The 18,164-nt window shown below is 38.5% G+C and overlaps 1 protein-coding gene across 5 annotated transcripts in view; it reads left to right on the forward strand.

Annotated features, from left to right (window-relative positions):
* Window positions 1–18,164, forward strand: part of TXNRD1 (thioredoxin reductase 1) — a 134,376-nt gene that overhangs the window by 108,085 nt on the left and 8,127 nt on the right. For all 5 annotated transcript variants that reach the window (XM_003269948.4, XM_030821289.1, XM_030821287.1 and 2 more), the window contains 7 exons: window positions 216–441; window positions 3,378–3,470; window positions 4,380–4,456; window positions 5,532–5,688; window positions 9,021–9,128; window positions 11,706–11,801; window positions 16,625–16,759. In XM_003269948.4, the coding sequence (XP_003269996.1) occupies window positions 216–441; window positions 3,378–3,470; window positions 4,380–4,456; window positions 5,532–5,688; window positions 9,021–9,128; window positions 11,706–11,801; window positions 16,625–16,759 (892 nt within the window). The remainder of the gene's footprint in view (window positions 1–215; window positions 442–3,377; window positions 3,471–4,379; window positions 4,457–5,531; window positions 5,689–9,020; window positions 9,129–11,705; window positions 11,802–16,624; window positions 16,760–18,164) is intronic.

An 18,164-nucleotide genomic window follows, 5' to 3' on the forward strand; every position in this document is an offset into this window, starting at 1 on the left:
GTTTAGCTATAGGTAGCTTGAGCTACTCCCAGCAACTGAATGGCAAGAAAGGGTATCTAAGAATTATAAAAACTTCCCATGTATTATGTGTGTAGCTAGTAGAATGTTTATCATCTTGAAAGTATGTTCTTGTCAAAGTAAAAATGTGTACATGGTTTAGTAATTATTCATATAGGAACTTTTTTTTTCTTTTTTCTTCCTTTTTTTTTTCCCAGTGATGATCTTTTCTCCTTGCCTTACTGCCCGGGTAAGACTCTGGTTGTTGGAGCATCCTATGTCGCCTTGGAGTGTGCTGGATTTCTTGCTGGTATTGGTTTAGACGTCACTGTTATGGTTAGGTCCATTCTTCTTAGAGGATTTGACCAGGACATGGCCAACAAAATTGGTGAACACATGGAAGAACATGGCATCAAGTTTATAAGACAGTTTGTACCAATTAAAGTAAGTGGGTATGCCTGTAGGTTTGTTGATTCTACATTCACGGTAAAAGGCAAAAAGAGAGTTGAGTTGGTGGTAGAAGCATCCTTTCAGCATTATAAACCATCAGGAATGCTGATTCCCCTACTGTTGTATACTGGTATATAAACTTGTACCTCCCTACCATCTAAACACCTATATAGCTTTGTTCTTATTTATAGATTAATAATCTCTTCCTTTGTCAACTTTCTCAATTTCGGTTTTCTTCTGTTCTCTTCTGTTTAACTCTTTCCTTTATGTATTCCTTTGTCATCTTTGGTCTGTTAATACTTTGTTTCTTCATATGCACCAGAGATTTAAATAAGAGTTCAACACTAGGCCCCACCTGCACTCCCTAGCTCCCCACAGGACATTTCCCTCTTGGTATATGATAACATAAACACTACATACTTCTGGCATCCCTGAAAGTGATTATCTCATTTATTTATGTGTGCTAACCTTTTTCACTCTTTTAATCTTTTGAAAAGAGCTAATACTATGCCAAGTCACACCTGGGATTTGTTACCATTATCACAAATGTTTTGATACATAGGAGTGACAAAACTGAACACTTAGTGTGTGTCTCAGACTAATAGATAATTTTCTCTAGTGCAGGGAAAATGGTGGGACTATTTTGTTAAAGTTAAGGAATTATAGTTTTTTTTTTTTTTCATCTCTCAGTGGGTTGACTTGAGTTGTGTATGTGACTGTGGATCTCCTAATGCTGATAGATAAGAATATGAACTTTGGGATCAGAACAACCTGAATTCAAATAATATTCTGCCAATTTCTTACTCTATGACTTTGGAAGAGTTACCTCTCTGAACCTGTTTCTTCTGTAAAATGAGGTTGAAAATAGCATCTAACAATTCTTGTGAGGATTGCATTAGCCAACACTTATAAAGTACCTGGTAGAGAGTAAGTCTAAAGTGAATCTATCTCATAATATTGTTATGAAAATTAAGGCACAGATTTCCTGGAAACTGTCAGTGCTTGATTACTGTAGCTGTTTTTTATTTTTACCTTTTTTTTTTTTTGAGACGGAGTTTCGCTCTGTCACCCAGGCTGGAGTGCAGTAGCCCAATCTCCGCTGACTGTAACCTCTGTCTCCCAAGTTCAAGCGATTCTGGTGCCTTAGCCTCCTGAGTAACTGGGGCCACAGGTGCGTGCCACCACACCCGGCTAATTTTTATATTTTTAGTAGAGAGGGCTTTCACCATGTTGGCCAGGCTGATCTTGAACTCCTGACCTCAAGTGGTCCTCCCATTGCAGCGTCCCAAAGTGCTGAGATTACAGGCTTGAACCACCGTACCTAGCCTGTAGCTGTTTTTTTAGAGTAGAGGTATATATGCTATATTTGCATTAGAGCTATGATTTGTAAACAACAGCTGTATGTATATGCTGTACTGATAGAAAGTAACATCTTCCTATATACTTTTTTTTAACATTTGGGGAGTTGTGGACCCTTTTGAAAACCTGGTGGACTATTCCTAGTAAAATAGGGTTACCAGAGTATCTGATTCCCACAGCTGGGTATTAAACTCTTTGTATTATAAAGTGACCGAATGGAAGGAACCTTCTGTGGAGAGTGGGGAGAGGGTACATTTTGGACAGAGAATGTAGTATGTTTTCAAAGCCTCTGTGGGGAGAAATATTTTTCTAGATACCAGAAAGGCCTGATTGAAGTACAAAAGTGAATAAGAGTGGAGGTGGGATGAGGCCCTTATCATTTCCAAACAAATCTTAAGCAATGGACCAATTAAGCTCTTTTCCAAGGATTAGAACATTTTAATTAAAATTAAACAAGAAAGACTTTTCCAGTACGTTCAGAGAGGCTTATTTAACTATATAAGAAGGAAAGGGAATTCAGGAAGGAAATTTTTATTATTCATTGATGTCAAATAAAATAACCCTGGATAGTTTTCCAGGTGGAGTTTTTTTTTTTTTTTTTTTTTTTTGAGACGGAGTCTTGCTCTGTCACCTAGGCTGGAGTGCAGTGGCGTGATCTTGGCTCACTGCAAACTCCGCCTACCGGGTTCACGCCATTCTCCTGCCTCAGCCTCCTGAGTAGCTGGGACTACAGGCACCTGCCACCACGCCCAGCTAATTTTTGTATTTTTAGTAGAGACGGGGTTTCACTATGTTGGTCAGGCTGGTCTCAATCTCCTGACCTTGTGATCCTCCCGCCTCGGCCTCCCAAGGTGCTGGGATTACAGGCATGAGCCACCACACCCGACCCCAGGTGGGTTTCTAAGTCATTATACCTATTCCGTAGGTTGTTGTTGACATCTATTTGTAGTGGGTTGGTATATTTATTCTCCTCTGCCATCTCTCAAGTATCAGAGCTTGCTCATTTCTTTCTGCATCCTTAACAACTGAAAACACCTCCTGGTTCTGATAAACACCCACATTTCCTTGCCCACTCCGATTTTTAAAAGACTTTCTAACTGTTACCTATATCACTATGGACCTGCTCTAATTTAATCTATCCTTTGTTGTCAATGAAAGCTGAGCATCTGTAATCAAAAGAGAATCTCTGAATTTGGGCAACAGTTGCCGTTCATGGGATTAATGATTCTGGGTGAATCACAAGATAGAAACCTGGGAAAAGCAGTAAGTCATTGGTTTGATTTTAGGGATGGTAGTGTGCTTTCTGTAGCTTGCTTTTTTCCCCCATTTTTCTCTGAATTTTATTGTTTGAGAACTCTTTCAAAGAAAGCCCCTCTAGCAGACAACATTGAGCAGCAAAAAAGGAGATAATCATTTATCATCCTAATGTTAAGTGAGGGAGATGGGACATAAAAGACCTTTCAAGCACGATTTTATATTTTAACTTTGGGTTAACCAGATGGAAGGGGAAGGTAGAGAATCCAACTTGGTAAATGTCTTTATTTCACAGTAAAACTTTATCACTCTTACAGGTTGAACAAATTGAAGCGGGGACACCAGGCCGACTCAGAGTAGTAGCTCAGTCCACCAATAGTGAGGAAATCATTGAAGGAGAATATAATACGGTAAGGAATGGGCCCAGGTTAATACTTTATCAGAAAGCAAATAACATGCTTATTGAGTATCTTATAGGAACTTAAAATGACTCTTAGTGATTTCCAAATGTACTGGTTCTGTGCCCATTCTTAGACATCTCAATAACTTATGATATAAAATTTGTTTTGGTGGCCGGGTGTGTTAGCTCACGCCTGTAATCCCAGCACTTTGGGAGGCCAAGGTGGGCAGATCACGAGGTCAAGAGATCGGGACCATCCTGGCCAATGTGGTGAAACCCCGACTCTACTAAAAATACAAAAATTAGCTGGGCGTGGTGGCATGCGCCTGTAGTCCCAGCTATTTGGGAGGTTGAGGCAGGAGAATCGCTTGAACCCAGGAGGCGTAGGTTGCAGTGAGCCGAGATTGTGCCACTGCACTCCAGCCTGGGTGACAGAGCGAGACTCCACCTAAAAAAAAAAAAAAAAAACTGTTTTGGTAAAGGGATGGCTTCAGATTTTTTCCACTGTAACTTAAAGTATTATTAGTCAAATGGCTATACAAAGTCTACAGAATTTTTAAATGAGCCAGAATTTCTACCCTGTGTTCTTTCCTTTCATCTCCCCAGGCAACCACTTAAAAAATAATTTAGTTATAGACTATGATGTCATTGTCTTTAAACTTGGATAAGTTTATTAAGACATTATGAATTCTCTTTTTCCTAATAAGAAGTGGAAAATAATTTCTACTATATCATATATGTTCAAAGGATTTTTTTCTGAAGACTTTATTTAAACTCTTGCATTACTTTCTTACTGAAATATTTATTTCCAAGTTTGAAAAATGAATGAAATCAGATTAGCTTGATAAGCAGAGAAAAATATGATTAGGTAATAAATGCAAAGCCTTTTTGTTATTAGTCACTATTAATAATTTTTCAGGTGTTGCTGGCAATAGGAAGAGATGCTTGCACAAGAAAAATTGGCTTAGAAACCGTAGGGGTGAAGCTAAATGAAAAGTAAGAAAAAAATCTTTATTATGTCATATTTGTGGGTTTTTGTTTTTTTGTTTTTTTTTTTTTTTTTGAGACGGAGTTTCTCTCGTCTCCCAGGCTGGAGTACAATGGTATGATCTCGGCTCACTGCAACCTCCGTCCCTGGGATCAAGCCATTCTCCTGCCTCAGCCTCCCATGTAGCTGGGATTACAGGCGTGCATCCCCACACCTGGCTAATTTTTGTATTTTTAGTAGAGATGGGGTTTCGCCATGTTGGTCAGGCTGGTTTCGAACTCCTGACCTTTTGGCCTCCCAAAGTGCTGGGATTACACGTGTGAGCCACTGTGCCTGGCCCATTATGTCATATTTAATACTATTTCAGTTATTTACAGCATTGGTCAATTATGGAATTTTAGTTTTTTGTTGGTATGTTTGTTTTTTTGAGACAGAGTCTCGCTCTGTCACCCAGGCTGGAGTGCAGTAGTGGAGTCTCATGTCACTGCCACCTCCGCTTCCTGGGTTCAAGCGATTCTTGTGCCTCAGCCTCCCTGGTAGCTGGATTATAGGCGCCTGCCATCACACCTATAATCATGCTGGCCAGGCTGGTCTCCATCTTTTGGCCTCTAGTGATCTACCCACATCAGCCTCCCAAAGTGTTGGGATTACAGATGTGAGCCACTGTGCCTGGCCGAATTTTAGATTTTTTAAACCTAATTTTTACCATAGTTGAGCTCTTCAACTATGAAGAAATGAAACTTTTCTTCCAGTGCCGTTGGCACATTAGTGTTTCCTGTTTGTTTTCTTTTATCCATTTTGAGGGGAGTTATAATTTAGAATCCTCACTCTTAACCACTGTGTTGGAGTTCTTCCATTCTAAGATTTCTTAGAGTTTTCTTATTTCTTTGATTTTCAGAACAGTGGCCAGAATTGTCATGATAAGTTTTGTTTCTTTGAGCTGTTTTGTTTTATTTTTAATATATTAGAACATTGCCCCCAGCTAGAGTCACAATTTTGGGCTTCCCTGGAAAAACGGAAGATTTTGTTCTCCTTAATTAATAATGGTAATTAATGATGATTTTTAACTGAATAAAATTGCAGGACTGGAAAAATACCTGTCACAGATGAAGAACAGACCAATGTGCCTTACATTTATGCCATTGGCGATATACTGGAGGATAAGGTGGAGCTCACCCCAGTTGCAATCCAGGCAGGAAGATTGCTGGCTCAGAGGCTCTATGCAGGTTCCACTGTCAAGGTGAGTGTTGTGCTTGTTGCTCATTAGATACTGTTGTCAGTAATACTCCCAGTTCCTTATTTAGGGGGCAGTTGGGAAGTTTTGCAGATCTTGAATAATTTAGTTATTTTGGTGATGGCATCCTAGATGTCCTTTATTAGTTGTATTCCATACAAGATATTATTAAGGCTGCTGTACATTGTGACTTTATTATGAAGATTGACACTCCGCCGGGCACAGTGGCTCATGCCGGTAATCTCAACACTTTGGGAGGCCGAGGCAGGCAGATCATCAGGTCAGGAGTTCAAGACCAGCCTGGCCAACATGGCGAAACTCCGTCTCTACTAAAAATGTAAAAATTAGCTGGGCATGGTGGCGCACGCCTGTAATCCCAGCTACTCAGGAGGCTGAGGCAGGAGAATTGCTTGAATGGGGAACCGGGAGGCAGAGGTTGCAGTGAGCCAAGATCGTGCCACTCTACTCTTGCCATGGCTACAGAGCAAGACTCCGTCTAAAAAAAAAAAATTAAAAAAAAAAAAATTGACATCTTGGATTCACACTATGAATAAAAAGAGCTTGATTAATCAGGTTTCAGCACTATTGTTGAATAGTGTACTTTATATCCATATACTCTAAACAGTTGTATTTTATGTCAATTTCATCATTACCAATATAAGTAAAATGTTCTAAGTCTTTTTATGGCACTTATCTAGGCTATAAAAGGACTTGAGGATTTAGGTAATGGTGTCAGTGTACAAAGTAGCTTAAACCACTATTCAGGCCTTATTACCTAGTCCTTGGAAAATATCTGTCTTAGAGGCCGGGTGGGGTGGCTCATGCCTGTAATCCCAGCACTTTGGGAGGCTGATGCTGGTGGATCACGTGGTCAGGAGATTGAGACCATCCTGGCTAACATGGTGAAACCCTGTGTCTACTAAAAATACAAAAAATTAGCCGGGCGTGGTGGCGTCGGGTGCCTGTAGTCCCAGCTACTCTGGAGGCTGAGGCAGGAGAATGGCCTGAACCCGGCAGGCGGAGCTTGCAGTGAGCTGAGATCGTGCCACTGCACTCCAGCCTGGGCGACAGAGTGAGACTCTGTCTCAAGAAAAAAAAAAGAAAATACTTGTTTTAGAATGTTGAATATGTTAAATGTTATACTGAATTTTAAAATGATTTTTTTAAAGTCAGTATAGGATGTTAAAACTCTTCAGTATGTTTCATGGGACTAGATGGCCAGAAAAGAATAAAGATGGCTGTTTTTTAAAAAGGATTCCAGAAACATTAGTTGTAAAGAATTTTGGCATTACCCGTTTTCCTTACATTGGTTTCAGTTGGTTACAATAATGGGAATCTCAAAGAGTGATGCTAGCAAAATTTGTGACCTGGGGTTATTTGGGATGTAGCATAATAAAATCTCATATTTTGAATTAATGGATTGAGGGTTAAAAAAGATTTTGAATGCCAGATTGACTGATTATCGAGGGAATAGCAGTTGGTTCGTATTACTATTTAGAATAAATTTAACAAGACTACCTCTTTGAATTACATCTTGTATGCATTGTTGCAGTTGTTGAGTATCTGGTACCTCAATATAACTTGAGATTGGATGCACTTAATTTATTCTTAAATTCATATCTCAGTGGTTTCCTTAAAAAAAAAAAGGCTAAAACATTGAATGGAGTTGTACATTAAAGTAAGGTACAGCTGGGCACAGTGGCTCACACCTGTAACCAGCACATTGGGAGGCTGAGGCAGGAGGATCACTTGCCCAGGAATTCAAAACCAGCCTGGGCAACATGGCAAAACCCTATCTCTACAAAATATACAAAAAATGAGATGGGTGAGGTGGTGTGTGCCTCTTAGTCCCAGCTACACAGAGAGCTGAGGTGGAAGAATCACCCGAACTTGGGAGGTGAAGGCTGCAGTGAGCTGTGATCACACCACTGCAGTCCAGCCTGGGTATCAGAGTTAAGACCCTGTCTCCAAAAAAAAGAAAAAAAAATTTCAGGGAGGCGGAGCTTGCAGTGAGCCGAGATTGCGCCACTGCACTCCAGCCTGGGCGACAGAGCGAAACTCCGTCTCAAAAAAAAAAAAAAAAAAAATTTCATGGATCTTTTTGTTTCCTTTGGACATACTCTTCTCTGTCTCAGCTGTAATCTAAGAAGACCTCTACAGACCTCAAGAACTCTCTTTATGCATGCAATTCCATCCTCTTTTGTTTTCTGCCTTGCAACTTGAAACCACCTTGGCTTCCAGGAAAGACCCTGGACTCTGAGCTCTGCCTCTCTGCACTGAGGCTTAGAAACTGCCTCTGAGCAGTAAGCTGGAGCAGTCACAGGACTCATCTCATTTCTTTCCCTTCCCGCAGGGATCACAGACTTGCACTGCCTCTTGGTCGATGTCTTAAAAAGTGTTGCTTCATCCTTGTCTGGTTTTCTAGTTGTTTAAAGCAGGAGGGTAAATACGGTCCCTGATACACCACTGTGGCATAAGTGGTTGTCTACCTTTACTTTTAAATTAGAATTCCAAGGGTCTATGTATTTTTTTTTTTTTTTTTTTTTTTTTAGAGAAAATGGATTGTATTTATTGTTTCTAGAGGGGAGCATATTTTAAAGATTTTATCTCCCTGTTTAGAGAGTGAGAATTGTACTTCTCTTATTTTAAATACAGAGTGTTACTTTGGATCACCTCTGTGTATAAATATAACCGCTAGGCTTTTACCAGATGGCATTATAAACCCTATTATTGCCACTATTGAGTACTACAGCAATGTTCAGTTAATACATGCAGCCTTTTCTGTATGTCAAACTATTACTATGTTAGTATTGTATATTATAGTAAAATATAGTAATATATCTATGTTAAATTATAATATCTATAATCTTATTATAGATTTCTAAAGGTGGGATTATTAGGCCAAAAGGATAAAATGTTTTATGGCTGTTAATATGTATTACCTAATTGATGTTTTAAAGAAATCTTTTAATTTTTTATCACTGATAATACAAGACTATCAGATTTGGGTACACCAGTATTATTTTTGCTGCTTTATTAAGGGGAAAAAAGTGTGTCATTGTTGATAACATCAGTTGGTTGATGGATGGAGAAGCTGCATGAATCTTTTTCTCATAGTCTTACCAGACTTCACACTTCTATCTACTAAACTTTTCAAATAAGTTAATGCTTCTCAATGTAGTAGATTAATTAATTGATATCTGGGATTGAGACTTTGCATACTTTGGTAGAAATTTATTACTCTTATTTCCTTTGTCAATTTTGACTTTTTTGAATACCTTTGTTTTTTTAAGTTATAACTTTGCCTATTATAACTCCTTACCTCCATTTTTAAACAGTGTGACTATGAAAATGTTCCAACCACTGTATTTACTCCTTTGGAATATGGTGCTTGTGGCCTTTCTGAGGAGAAAGCTGTGGAGAAGTTTGGGGAAGAAAATATTGAGGTAAGTTCTTTTCCTCTTTTCTCCTATGTTATATCACTACTTTTTTTCTTCAGAATTTAAAATATATAGAAGACTTAAAAAATAGTACAAAGAATTTTCATATACCCATTATCCAGATTCATATATTACTAACATTCTGCCAATTTATTTTATACAGTTTTAGTAGTCTCTCATTCTCTGTGTGTGAGTGTGTTTCTGTGAATCATTTGAGAGTAAGTTGAATTCTCCTTTACCCCTAAATACTTTCTTGTGTATTTCTATGAACGAGGGCATTTTCTTATATAACCGTAGTGTAGTTACCACTTTCAGGAAATTTAGTATTGGTGTAATATTTTTATCTGATTTAATTTTCATTTTCTAATTCTGTCAGTTGACCCAATCATTATTTCCTTTTACTATTTAAAATCACATTTATTGATTTCTCTTGATTAATTATAGGAAAATGAAAAGAAAAAATAAAAATTAACATTTTCACTGCTCATGCCATGAGTACTACTTGTTTCTAGCACTCCTCTCTAATTTGTACTAACTTTTCTGCTCACATTTTATCATGGAGTTAAGGAAAATGCACATGAAATACACTATTTCTGTATACACAAATAATGCCACCCAAAAGGACTGCTGTTTTAAATCATTTTAGGGAAAATTTCCAATAAAACCTTTTGAAAGACCAAATTTGTGAATAAGTCGATTTTTTAAAATAAAAAGCCTATTTTAAATCTCTTAATAATCTTTTTCTTTATCACATGCATTGATAGTAGCATATAATATGTTGGTCTATTAGTAACACATTATTAGCGTTTTTTTCTGATTATAAGAATAGTATATCTGGCTGGACATGGTGGCTCATGCCTGTAATCCCAGCACTTTGGGAGACCAAGGTGGGCGGATCACCTGAGGCCAGGAGTTCGAGACCAGCCTGACCAACGTGGAGAAACCCCATCTCTACTAAAAATACAAAATTAGCCAGGAGTGGTGGTGCATGCCTGTAATCCCAGCTACTTGGGAAGCTGAGGCAGGAGAATCGCTTGAACCCGGGAGGCGGAGGTTGCGGTGAGCCAAGACTGTGCCATTGCACTCCAGCCTGGGCAACAAGAGTGAAACTCCATCTCAAAAAAAAAAAAAAAGAAGAATAGCATATCTTTATTATAGGAAGTTTCAAAATTAGGAAAATATCAAAAAGGAAATTTTAATTCATGAAGAGATAACTGCTATTAATATTTTTGTGTATTTCCTTCCAGTTTCTTTTTCTATAAATATTTTGATGCATTTTTATATTTTATGTATGTATATATGTGTATGTGATTTTGTGTGAGTATGTATGTCTTAATTTTTTTCAAAGTTTGATGAAGTTACTCACAGTTTTAGGTCCAAGCTTAATATTAATGTTATGTCATGAACATTTCCTGTCTTTAATTCTCTAAAATCTCCATTTTAAAAAAATGTGTAATTCTTCTTTTAAGGGGTGCTATACTATAATCTGTTAAGCCATTATTTGATTAGGTTGTTTACAGTTTTTCATTATTATAAATAGAATGACAAACATCTTCATAATTCATTGTTTCTCAGTTTATTTTTTGAATAGATTTCTTGTGTGAGTTTGTATATACATGACATATATATAATTAAAATTTGAAATTTTTAATATATGTTTCGTATTTCTTGATAGACAATATTTAAGTTTTTTAAAATTTGCTTTTTTATTATAGAAGTATAATGTGTTTGAGTTCAAGAAACTTTGAAAAATGTAAGGGAAAGAGGAAACAATTACTTATGGAGTTAGAGCTGTAACAGCAATTGTTAGCAATTTGGGGTGATTCCTTTAATTTTCTTCCTATATAATTGTGATACTATGATACTATACATTAAATTTTGTAATCCATGTTTATTTTTAAAATTATATATCATAACATGGAAGAACACTTCTTATGTCTTCATAATCAGTTTGCTCGTAAAAGGTAGCGAATCATGTTTTGAACTGAGGCTAGCAGCTGGAGGAGAAAAAAAATCCATTTAGTCAACCAGGAATTATATTAGTAAGGATGCTGTCCTTCCACCCTCCCTTCCTCCTTTCTTCATTCCTTCCCTGTCTCCTTCCTTCATTGCTTTTAGTGAATAATGCCAAAGGAGGAAATGTCTTTTGGAAGCATTTAGCAAGAGAACTAGATATTTACCTTAATTGATCCTGGCACCTTATTTGTTTCTTGCCCAAGTTGTCATTCACAGTGGATAACAAGATAGTATTGAGGTTTGTGTATGTGTATGTTTTCAATGTATGATAACAGGTAATTAAATGGCTTATTTCTCTCATTCCCTTGCTCTTTTTTGTTATTAGTTAGGGTGTACTATTTTGAGGTAGAGATATACATAATTAAGGGATGAGCTTATAGCAAATGTGCCTGACAGCAAGGAGTTTAAAGTCATTTACCTTTTGACCAGATTCCTATTTATTCCATGAATTTTATTATTTAATGAAAGTCTACTTATTAAAGAGTCTCCACCGTCTTTCACCATATGTGTTTGACAGACTTACTGTTTAAAATAATGGGTCTAAATTTTGCTTTTGTATTTTCTTAGGTTTACCATAGTTACTTTTGGCCATTGGAATGGACAATTCCTTCAAGAGATAACAACAAATGTTACGCAAAAATAATCTGTAATACTAAAGACAATGTAAGTGCAATTCTCAATCCCTTCCAGTAATTTTATTTAGTTTTTTTTTTTTTTTTTTTTTTTTTTTTTTTTTTTAAGAAGGAGTCTTGGTCTGTTGCCCCAGGCTGGAGTGCAGTGACGCTATCTCGGCTCACTGCAGCCTCCGTCTCCCAGGTTCAAGTGATTCTCCTGCCTCAGCCTCCCAACTAACTGGGATTACAGACTCGTGCCACCACACTGGCTAATTTTTGCAGACGGGGTTTCACCATGTTGGCCAGGCTGGTCTTGAACACCTGACCTCATAATCTGCCTGTCTCGGCCTCCCAAGGTGCTGGAATGTACAGGTGTGAGCCACCGTACCCGGCTTTAGTTTTTAATATATAGCTTAGTTGGTCACATGGTGCAGATGGCATTCCTTCAGTATTTCGCCTGCCAGTTGTCTCAGCTAATAGATACCAGCAGCTGGCAAGGACCTTGGTTGCACTGCCTGCTGCCCCCTCATCTTCACTGGCTCAGGGCCCTACACTTAGCCAACAGGCAGCCAAAACTTACTGAGTGAAGGAACCAGAGGCACAACTTGAAAACTGTCTGTGTTTGTGTTTATAGAAGAGGAACAATAAAGTCATCGACTATCTAAATATAATGAATAACAAAAAAGAACAAGAGCAATGCACATTTGATCCTCAGCAGCTGGCACTACTAAGAAAGAGCTCTTAATTGAATTCTAAGATTCCATTGCCTGATGCTACATGTAACGCTAGTCTGGTGTTATTACATGTAAATCTAATGTATTTTAAGTGCTTTTTAGTAGTCCTCCCACAGATATACTTTATTCATACCATAAACCCCCAGTTGTCCAGGTGAATATGTGTAAGAGTACAATATGCAATATATTATAGTACTTTTTTTTTTTTTTTTTTTTTTTTTTTTTGAGACGGAGTCTCGCTCTGTTGCCCAGGCTGGAGTGCAGTGGCGTGATCTCGGCTGTCTGCAACCTTCACCTCCCAGGTTCAAGCGATTCTCCTGCCTCAGCCTCCCAAGTAGCTGGGATTACAGGCACCCACCACCATGCCCAGCTATTCTGTATTTTTAGTAGAGACGGGGTTTCACCATGTTGGCCAGGCTGGTCTCGAACTCCTGACCTCAGGTGATCCATCTGCCTTGGTCTCCCAAAGTGCTGGGATTACAGGTGTGAGCCACCGCGCCCGGCCTATTACAGTACTTTTTAGCAGAAACCTATGAAAGCCTGTGAGCAAACTCTATACCTCACAGGGTTTTTTTCCATATGTATGAAATGAGGGATTGGATAATTCATATTTTTTAAAGTTTTTTGACTGCGGGACACGGGTATATTCATATACACACACTCTATTTAGTATTGACTCTTAAGAAAACTGATCTTTTTAACTTAGCTGAACACTTTTTAAAGAAACGGCCTCAGTAAAAATATAAATGATGTTAATCTGTATGTTAAAAGCCTAGTAAACTCTGATAATCTTTTAATCTTGAAATTTGAATATAATTAAGCCATGTATCCTATTTGGAAACTACTGCTTTAGGCAGTAGGACAGTTACAGGTTGGTTTTTTTGGTAAAACCAAGGGTTTTAGAAAACATTTTCCTGAATCCTCTGCAAAAAAAGATTCAAATGAATATACTAGGATAACCCATAATGAAGCTACACAGCTAACATAAATGACAATTGTATATATAGTTTTCTTTTTCTTTTTAGGCAAATTTTCTCAAAAGTTTGTTTATATGAGTATACATTAGATACCACTTTTACTGAGACAAAAGGAGAAAATGTCAGCCATTCTCACTGGCAGTATATTAACTGCCCCTGTCTCACTGAGAGAGACTTCAGTTGCTCATAGCAGTCAGTGAAACCTTGAAGGTTTCCTTCCTACCAAGCAAATCCATTTTAACCATATGTATTTTGCTCTTTTTTCAATGTTACATTTGTTCAAATGGCATTGCTAGAATAATATGGAAAATAATTTTCCTACCAATAAACCTGACAGTAGTTGAGGTCATAAGTAGGGTGACAGTGTTTTCGGTTATTTTCATAGATAAAGATAGTAATAGAGAAGATGAATATTTGTTACCTCTCTTTTGTCATGAGCAATCTGAGGTAAAAGCCTGTAGAACTTCACTATCCCTGGGGCGTGCTTTATTCATTTTGAGTCAGTCACTTGACTTCAGTGTCTAAATGTCCTTGATTCTAAATTATACTTACAGTGTTTATTATCTGCTGGCTTTTGTTCTCTGCTATTTTATTTTTTTTACATAAAATATTTATAATAAAGATGAAGAAGGTACTCACCATCCAAAGTCAAGGAATGTTAACATTTTTGCTGTATTTGTTTCAGGGCTTTTTTCTTAAAAGAGATAAACCATCATATATGCAGTTTATAACAGCTTGTATTTATTGAGCTACTGTGTACCAGGCACTATAGAGCTCTACAGATATTAACTTATTTAATCCTTACATAGTCCTGTGAGGTATATGTGCTATTGTTTACTCCTTTTTATAGATGAGGAAACTGAAGCACATGGAAGTTAAGTAATTGTGCTCAAATCATTTACCTAGGTAAGGGCAGATCTGTACATTTATTCTCACACAATGTAGATACCATGCTATTAACTATTATCTTATGCCTATGCAGCCTTCCATCTTCCTTCACTTCAAAAGGTAAAACTTTGAAGCCGAAGGGTCTTCGACTTACATTCTTATGTTTGCCACCTATTTATGAATGCATAAACATTATACAGTGTTCGTGGTTTAATTACAGGTGACATCCTCATTATGTAGAGCTCTGCAACTTTTTAATAATCTCATTATTTTTTGAGACCCTTTCCACATTATTACATGGAAATCTATTTTAAGTGCTTTTTAGTAGTTCCTCCTACAGATACACTTTCTTCATACCATAAACCTGGAATCATCAGGGAGAATATGTGTAAGAGTACAATATGCAATATATTACAGTCCTTTGTCAACAGAACAACCTCTTGATTGTTTCCAGGGAGCGATGGAACCTTAGACAAGCTCTGCACCCCACAGCCTAAGTTGCCTCATATGTTATGACGAGATTGGAATAGATAGTCTAGTCTGAGTCTGCGCTGAAAATCTATCAGCTCAATAGTAGAGTGCATCAGATTTCTCTGCTTTTGGCAGAGGTAGCCAGAGTTTGAGATTTCAAATTTATCCAAAATAATTTCTATACAGGTATTTTAGAGTGCCAGACATTTTTCTTTTGCTTTCAAAAATGTTTTCAGACTTTGCTGGGCACAGTGGCTCACGCCTGTAATCCCAGCACTTTGGGAGGCCGAGGTGGGTGAACGGGACCAGCCTAGGCAACATGGCGAAACCCCATGTCTATTAAAAACAAAACAAAACAAAAATGTTTTCAGACTTTAATGGTCTTGCACTATTTATCCTCAAAACCTTATTTAAAATTACGTTTAAGATTTTATTTTTATTTTATTTTTTAGAGACAGGGTCTTACTTTGTCACCCAGGATAGAGTGCAGTGGTGTGATCATAGCTCACTGCAGCCTCGATCTCCTGGGCTCACGCATTCCTCCCACCTCAGCCTCCCAAGTAGCTGGGACTACAAACGTGAGCCACCGTGCCCAGCTAATTCTTCTTTTTTTTTTTTTTTTTTTTTTTTTTTTCTGTAGGGACAGAGTCTCCCTATGTTGCCAGGCTGGTCTTGAATACCTGGCCTCAGGTGATTCTCCTGCCTCAGCCTCCCAAAGTGCTGGGATTACAGGCTTGAGCTATGATGCCCAGTCAAAATGACCTTTTAATTTGAATGACTACTCTTAAGGGTCCCAGCTATTGCAGATAGTCTCTGTGGAGCTGAGACAATCAAATACAGGACGTGAGGACACGCTGCACTTTGATAATATTTTCCAGAACATTTTGGTGATTAAAGACTTGTAGGCATCTTTGCCTTTTGTATTTTTTCTCATAAAATGAGTAAACACTTGCAGCTGTCCCTTGTCTCTTTGTTCCTGTTTGAAGTGAACATCATACTCTATGTTTTGGTTCATGTTGGGGAGTCTTTAGCCTAAATAGCTGTTAGCAGCAGTCATTAAAGTCTCTGGCTGTTTTCCAGGTGCGGTGGCTCACACCTGTAATCCCAGCACTTTGGGAGGCCGAGGTACGTGGATCACCTGAGATCAGGCATTCGAGACCAGCCAGGCCAACATGGCGAAACCCCGTCTCTACTAAAAATACAAAAAAATTAGCCGGCATGGTAGCACCTGCCTGTAGTCCCAGCTACTCGGGAGGCTGAGGCATGAGAATCGCTTGAATCCAGGAGGCGGAGGTTGCAGTGAGCGGAGATCGCGCCATTGCACTTCAGCCTGGGCAACAAGAGCAATACTCCATCTCAAAAAAAAAAAAAAGTCTCTGGTCATTTTCTTTTTTTTGAGATGGAGTCTCACTCTGTCGTCCAGGCTGGAGTGCAGTGGCATGATCTCGGCTCACTGCAAGCTCCGCCTCCTGGGTTCACGCCATTCTCCTGCCTCAGCCTCTCAAGTAGCTGGGACTATAGGCACCCGCCACCACGCCCGGCTAACTTTTTGTATTTTTAGTAGAGACGGGGTTTCACCGTGTTAGCCGGGATGGTCTCGATCTCCTGACCTTGTGATCCACCTGCCTCAGCCTCCCAAAGTGCTGGGATTACAGGCCTGAGCCACTGCACCTGGCCAGTCTCTGGTCATTTTTGAGTTGGATTTTTAAGAAACAGACTGGAGAAATGCTCTAAGCTGTGTAGGAAGAGAAGGGGAGAAAAATCAGCTTAACTGCATTATTGTATTTTTTTTTTTACCTTAGGAACGTGTTGTGGGCTTTCACGTACTGGGTCCAAATGCTGGAGAAGTTACACAAGGCTTCGCAGCTGCGCTCAAATGTGGACTGACCAAAAACCAGCTGGACAGCACAATTGGAATCCACCCTGTCTGTGCAGAGGTGGGTCATCTACACTTCTACAGTTTAAAATGTACCACATAGAAGGACACCACCCAGCTTATACATGGCAGATCTAGGACCCTGAGTTTGATAATGATTCCTCAAAAGAGGGCCTTGTCTCTAAAAATTAGTTTTCGTCTTTCAATATTGATTGCTCATGGTATGAACTGGAGGCTTCCGTCATGTCAAGTGGTAAAAATTATGAGAGTGATTTATAGAGCTGTGCCTTAAATATTTTATTTATCATATCTTCTAAATTATTTTCATGGCAATCAGTTAATAATGGAAGAGCTTCAATCTTAGTTATTCCACAGCTATCTTGAGGCTAATTGATACTGTCTGCCTCTTCAGCTTATGGTATCAGTGAATGAGATTTGAAAATGATGCTTTCAAAAGATCAAATGACAGTAGAACTAGAAATTGACCAATTTAGGCCTCTGGGTGTCAGTGTTTCTTCGCTGCCAGTGATCATCCAAGAGTTGAATATTGTAATACCTAACTGCATAGGAATGGTAAGCCAAAAATGTGTTTATATTAGAGAACTTGGGAAGGTGTGGGAGGAGGCACGTCATACTATACCAGCTTATATATGGAGTTGAAAATTGCAGTGATTATCTGTTGTAGCCAGTGGCTTCCAAGGTGTACATTGCACTTGCAAACATGCACACACACACACACATATGCCAGATTTCATCCAGCCAGCCCCATGACTGGTTGTTCTGTCTGTTCATGGTTGCCTTTGTACAACTGAACTCATTGCTGAGTATGTGGAATGTCAGCTTTAAGACCTGGAAAAACGTTTTAGCTCTCTTTTGCTTTGTCTTCTCTGTGATCGAGAATCCTCTTCTATTAATAGGCACCTGGCTGGGATATAAGCCTAAAATATTAACATGTTGAGAGATTAGGGCATCATTTATTTCTTTCATTTATAGAAAGCTGCTGTTTTTGTGATGGAAATAGAATTAAGCTTCAAAAAAATATAAAAACTGAAGTCTTGATTAATGCCTTTAATGTGCGATAGATCTTTTATTCAGTGTAATGACTCAAACTGCCTGTGTTGGGAAGGAGCCAATTAACTTTGCTTTCTAGAGTACATTAGTTTCCCAGGGCTACTGTAACAAAGTACCACAAACTGGGTGGCTTAAAAATAGCAGACATTTTCTCTCTCTCAGTTCTGGAGGCAAGAAGTCAAACTCATGATGTCAGCAGGGCCAAGCTGCCTCCAAAGGTACTAGGGAAGAATCCTCCTTTGCCTCTTCTTCTGTCTTCTGGTAGCAATGGCAATCCTTGGCATTCCTTGGCTTGCAGATGTATCACTTTTATCTCTGCCCCCCTCTTCACATGGCCTCATCTCTTGTGTGTCTGTGTCCAAATTTCCTTCCTCTTTCTCATAAAGAAACTCCAG

The sequence above is a fragment of the Nomascus leucogenys genome, chromosome 10 (assembly GCF_006542625.1).
Source record: "Nomascus leucogenys isolate Asia chromosome 10, Asia_NLE_v1, whole genome shotgun sequence".
NCBI lineage: Eukaryota > Metazoa > Chordata > Mammalia > Primates > Hylobatidae > Nomascus > Nomascus leucogenys.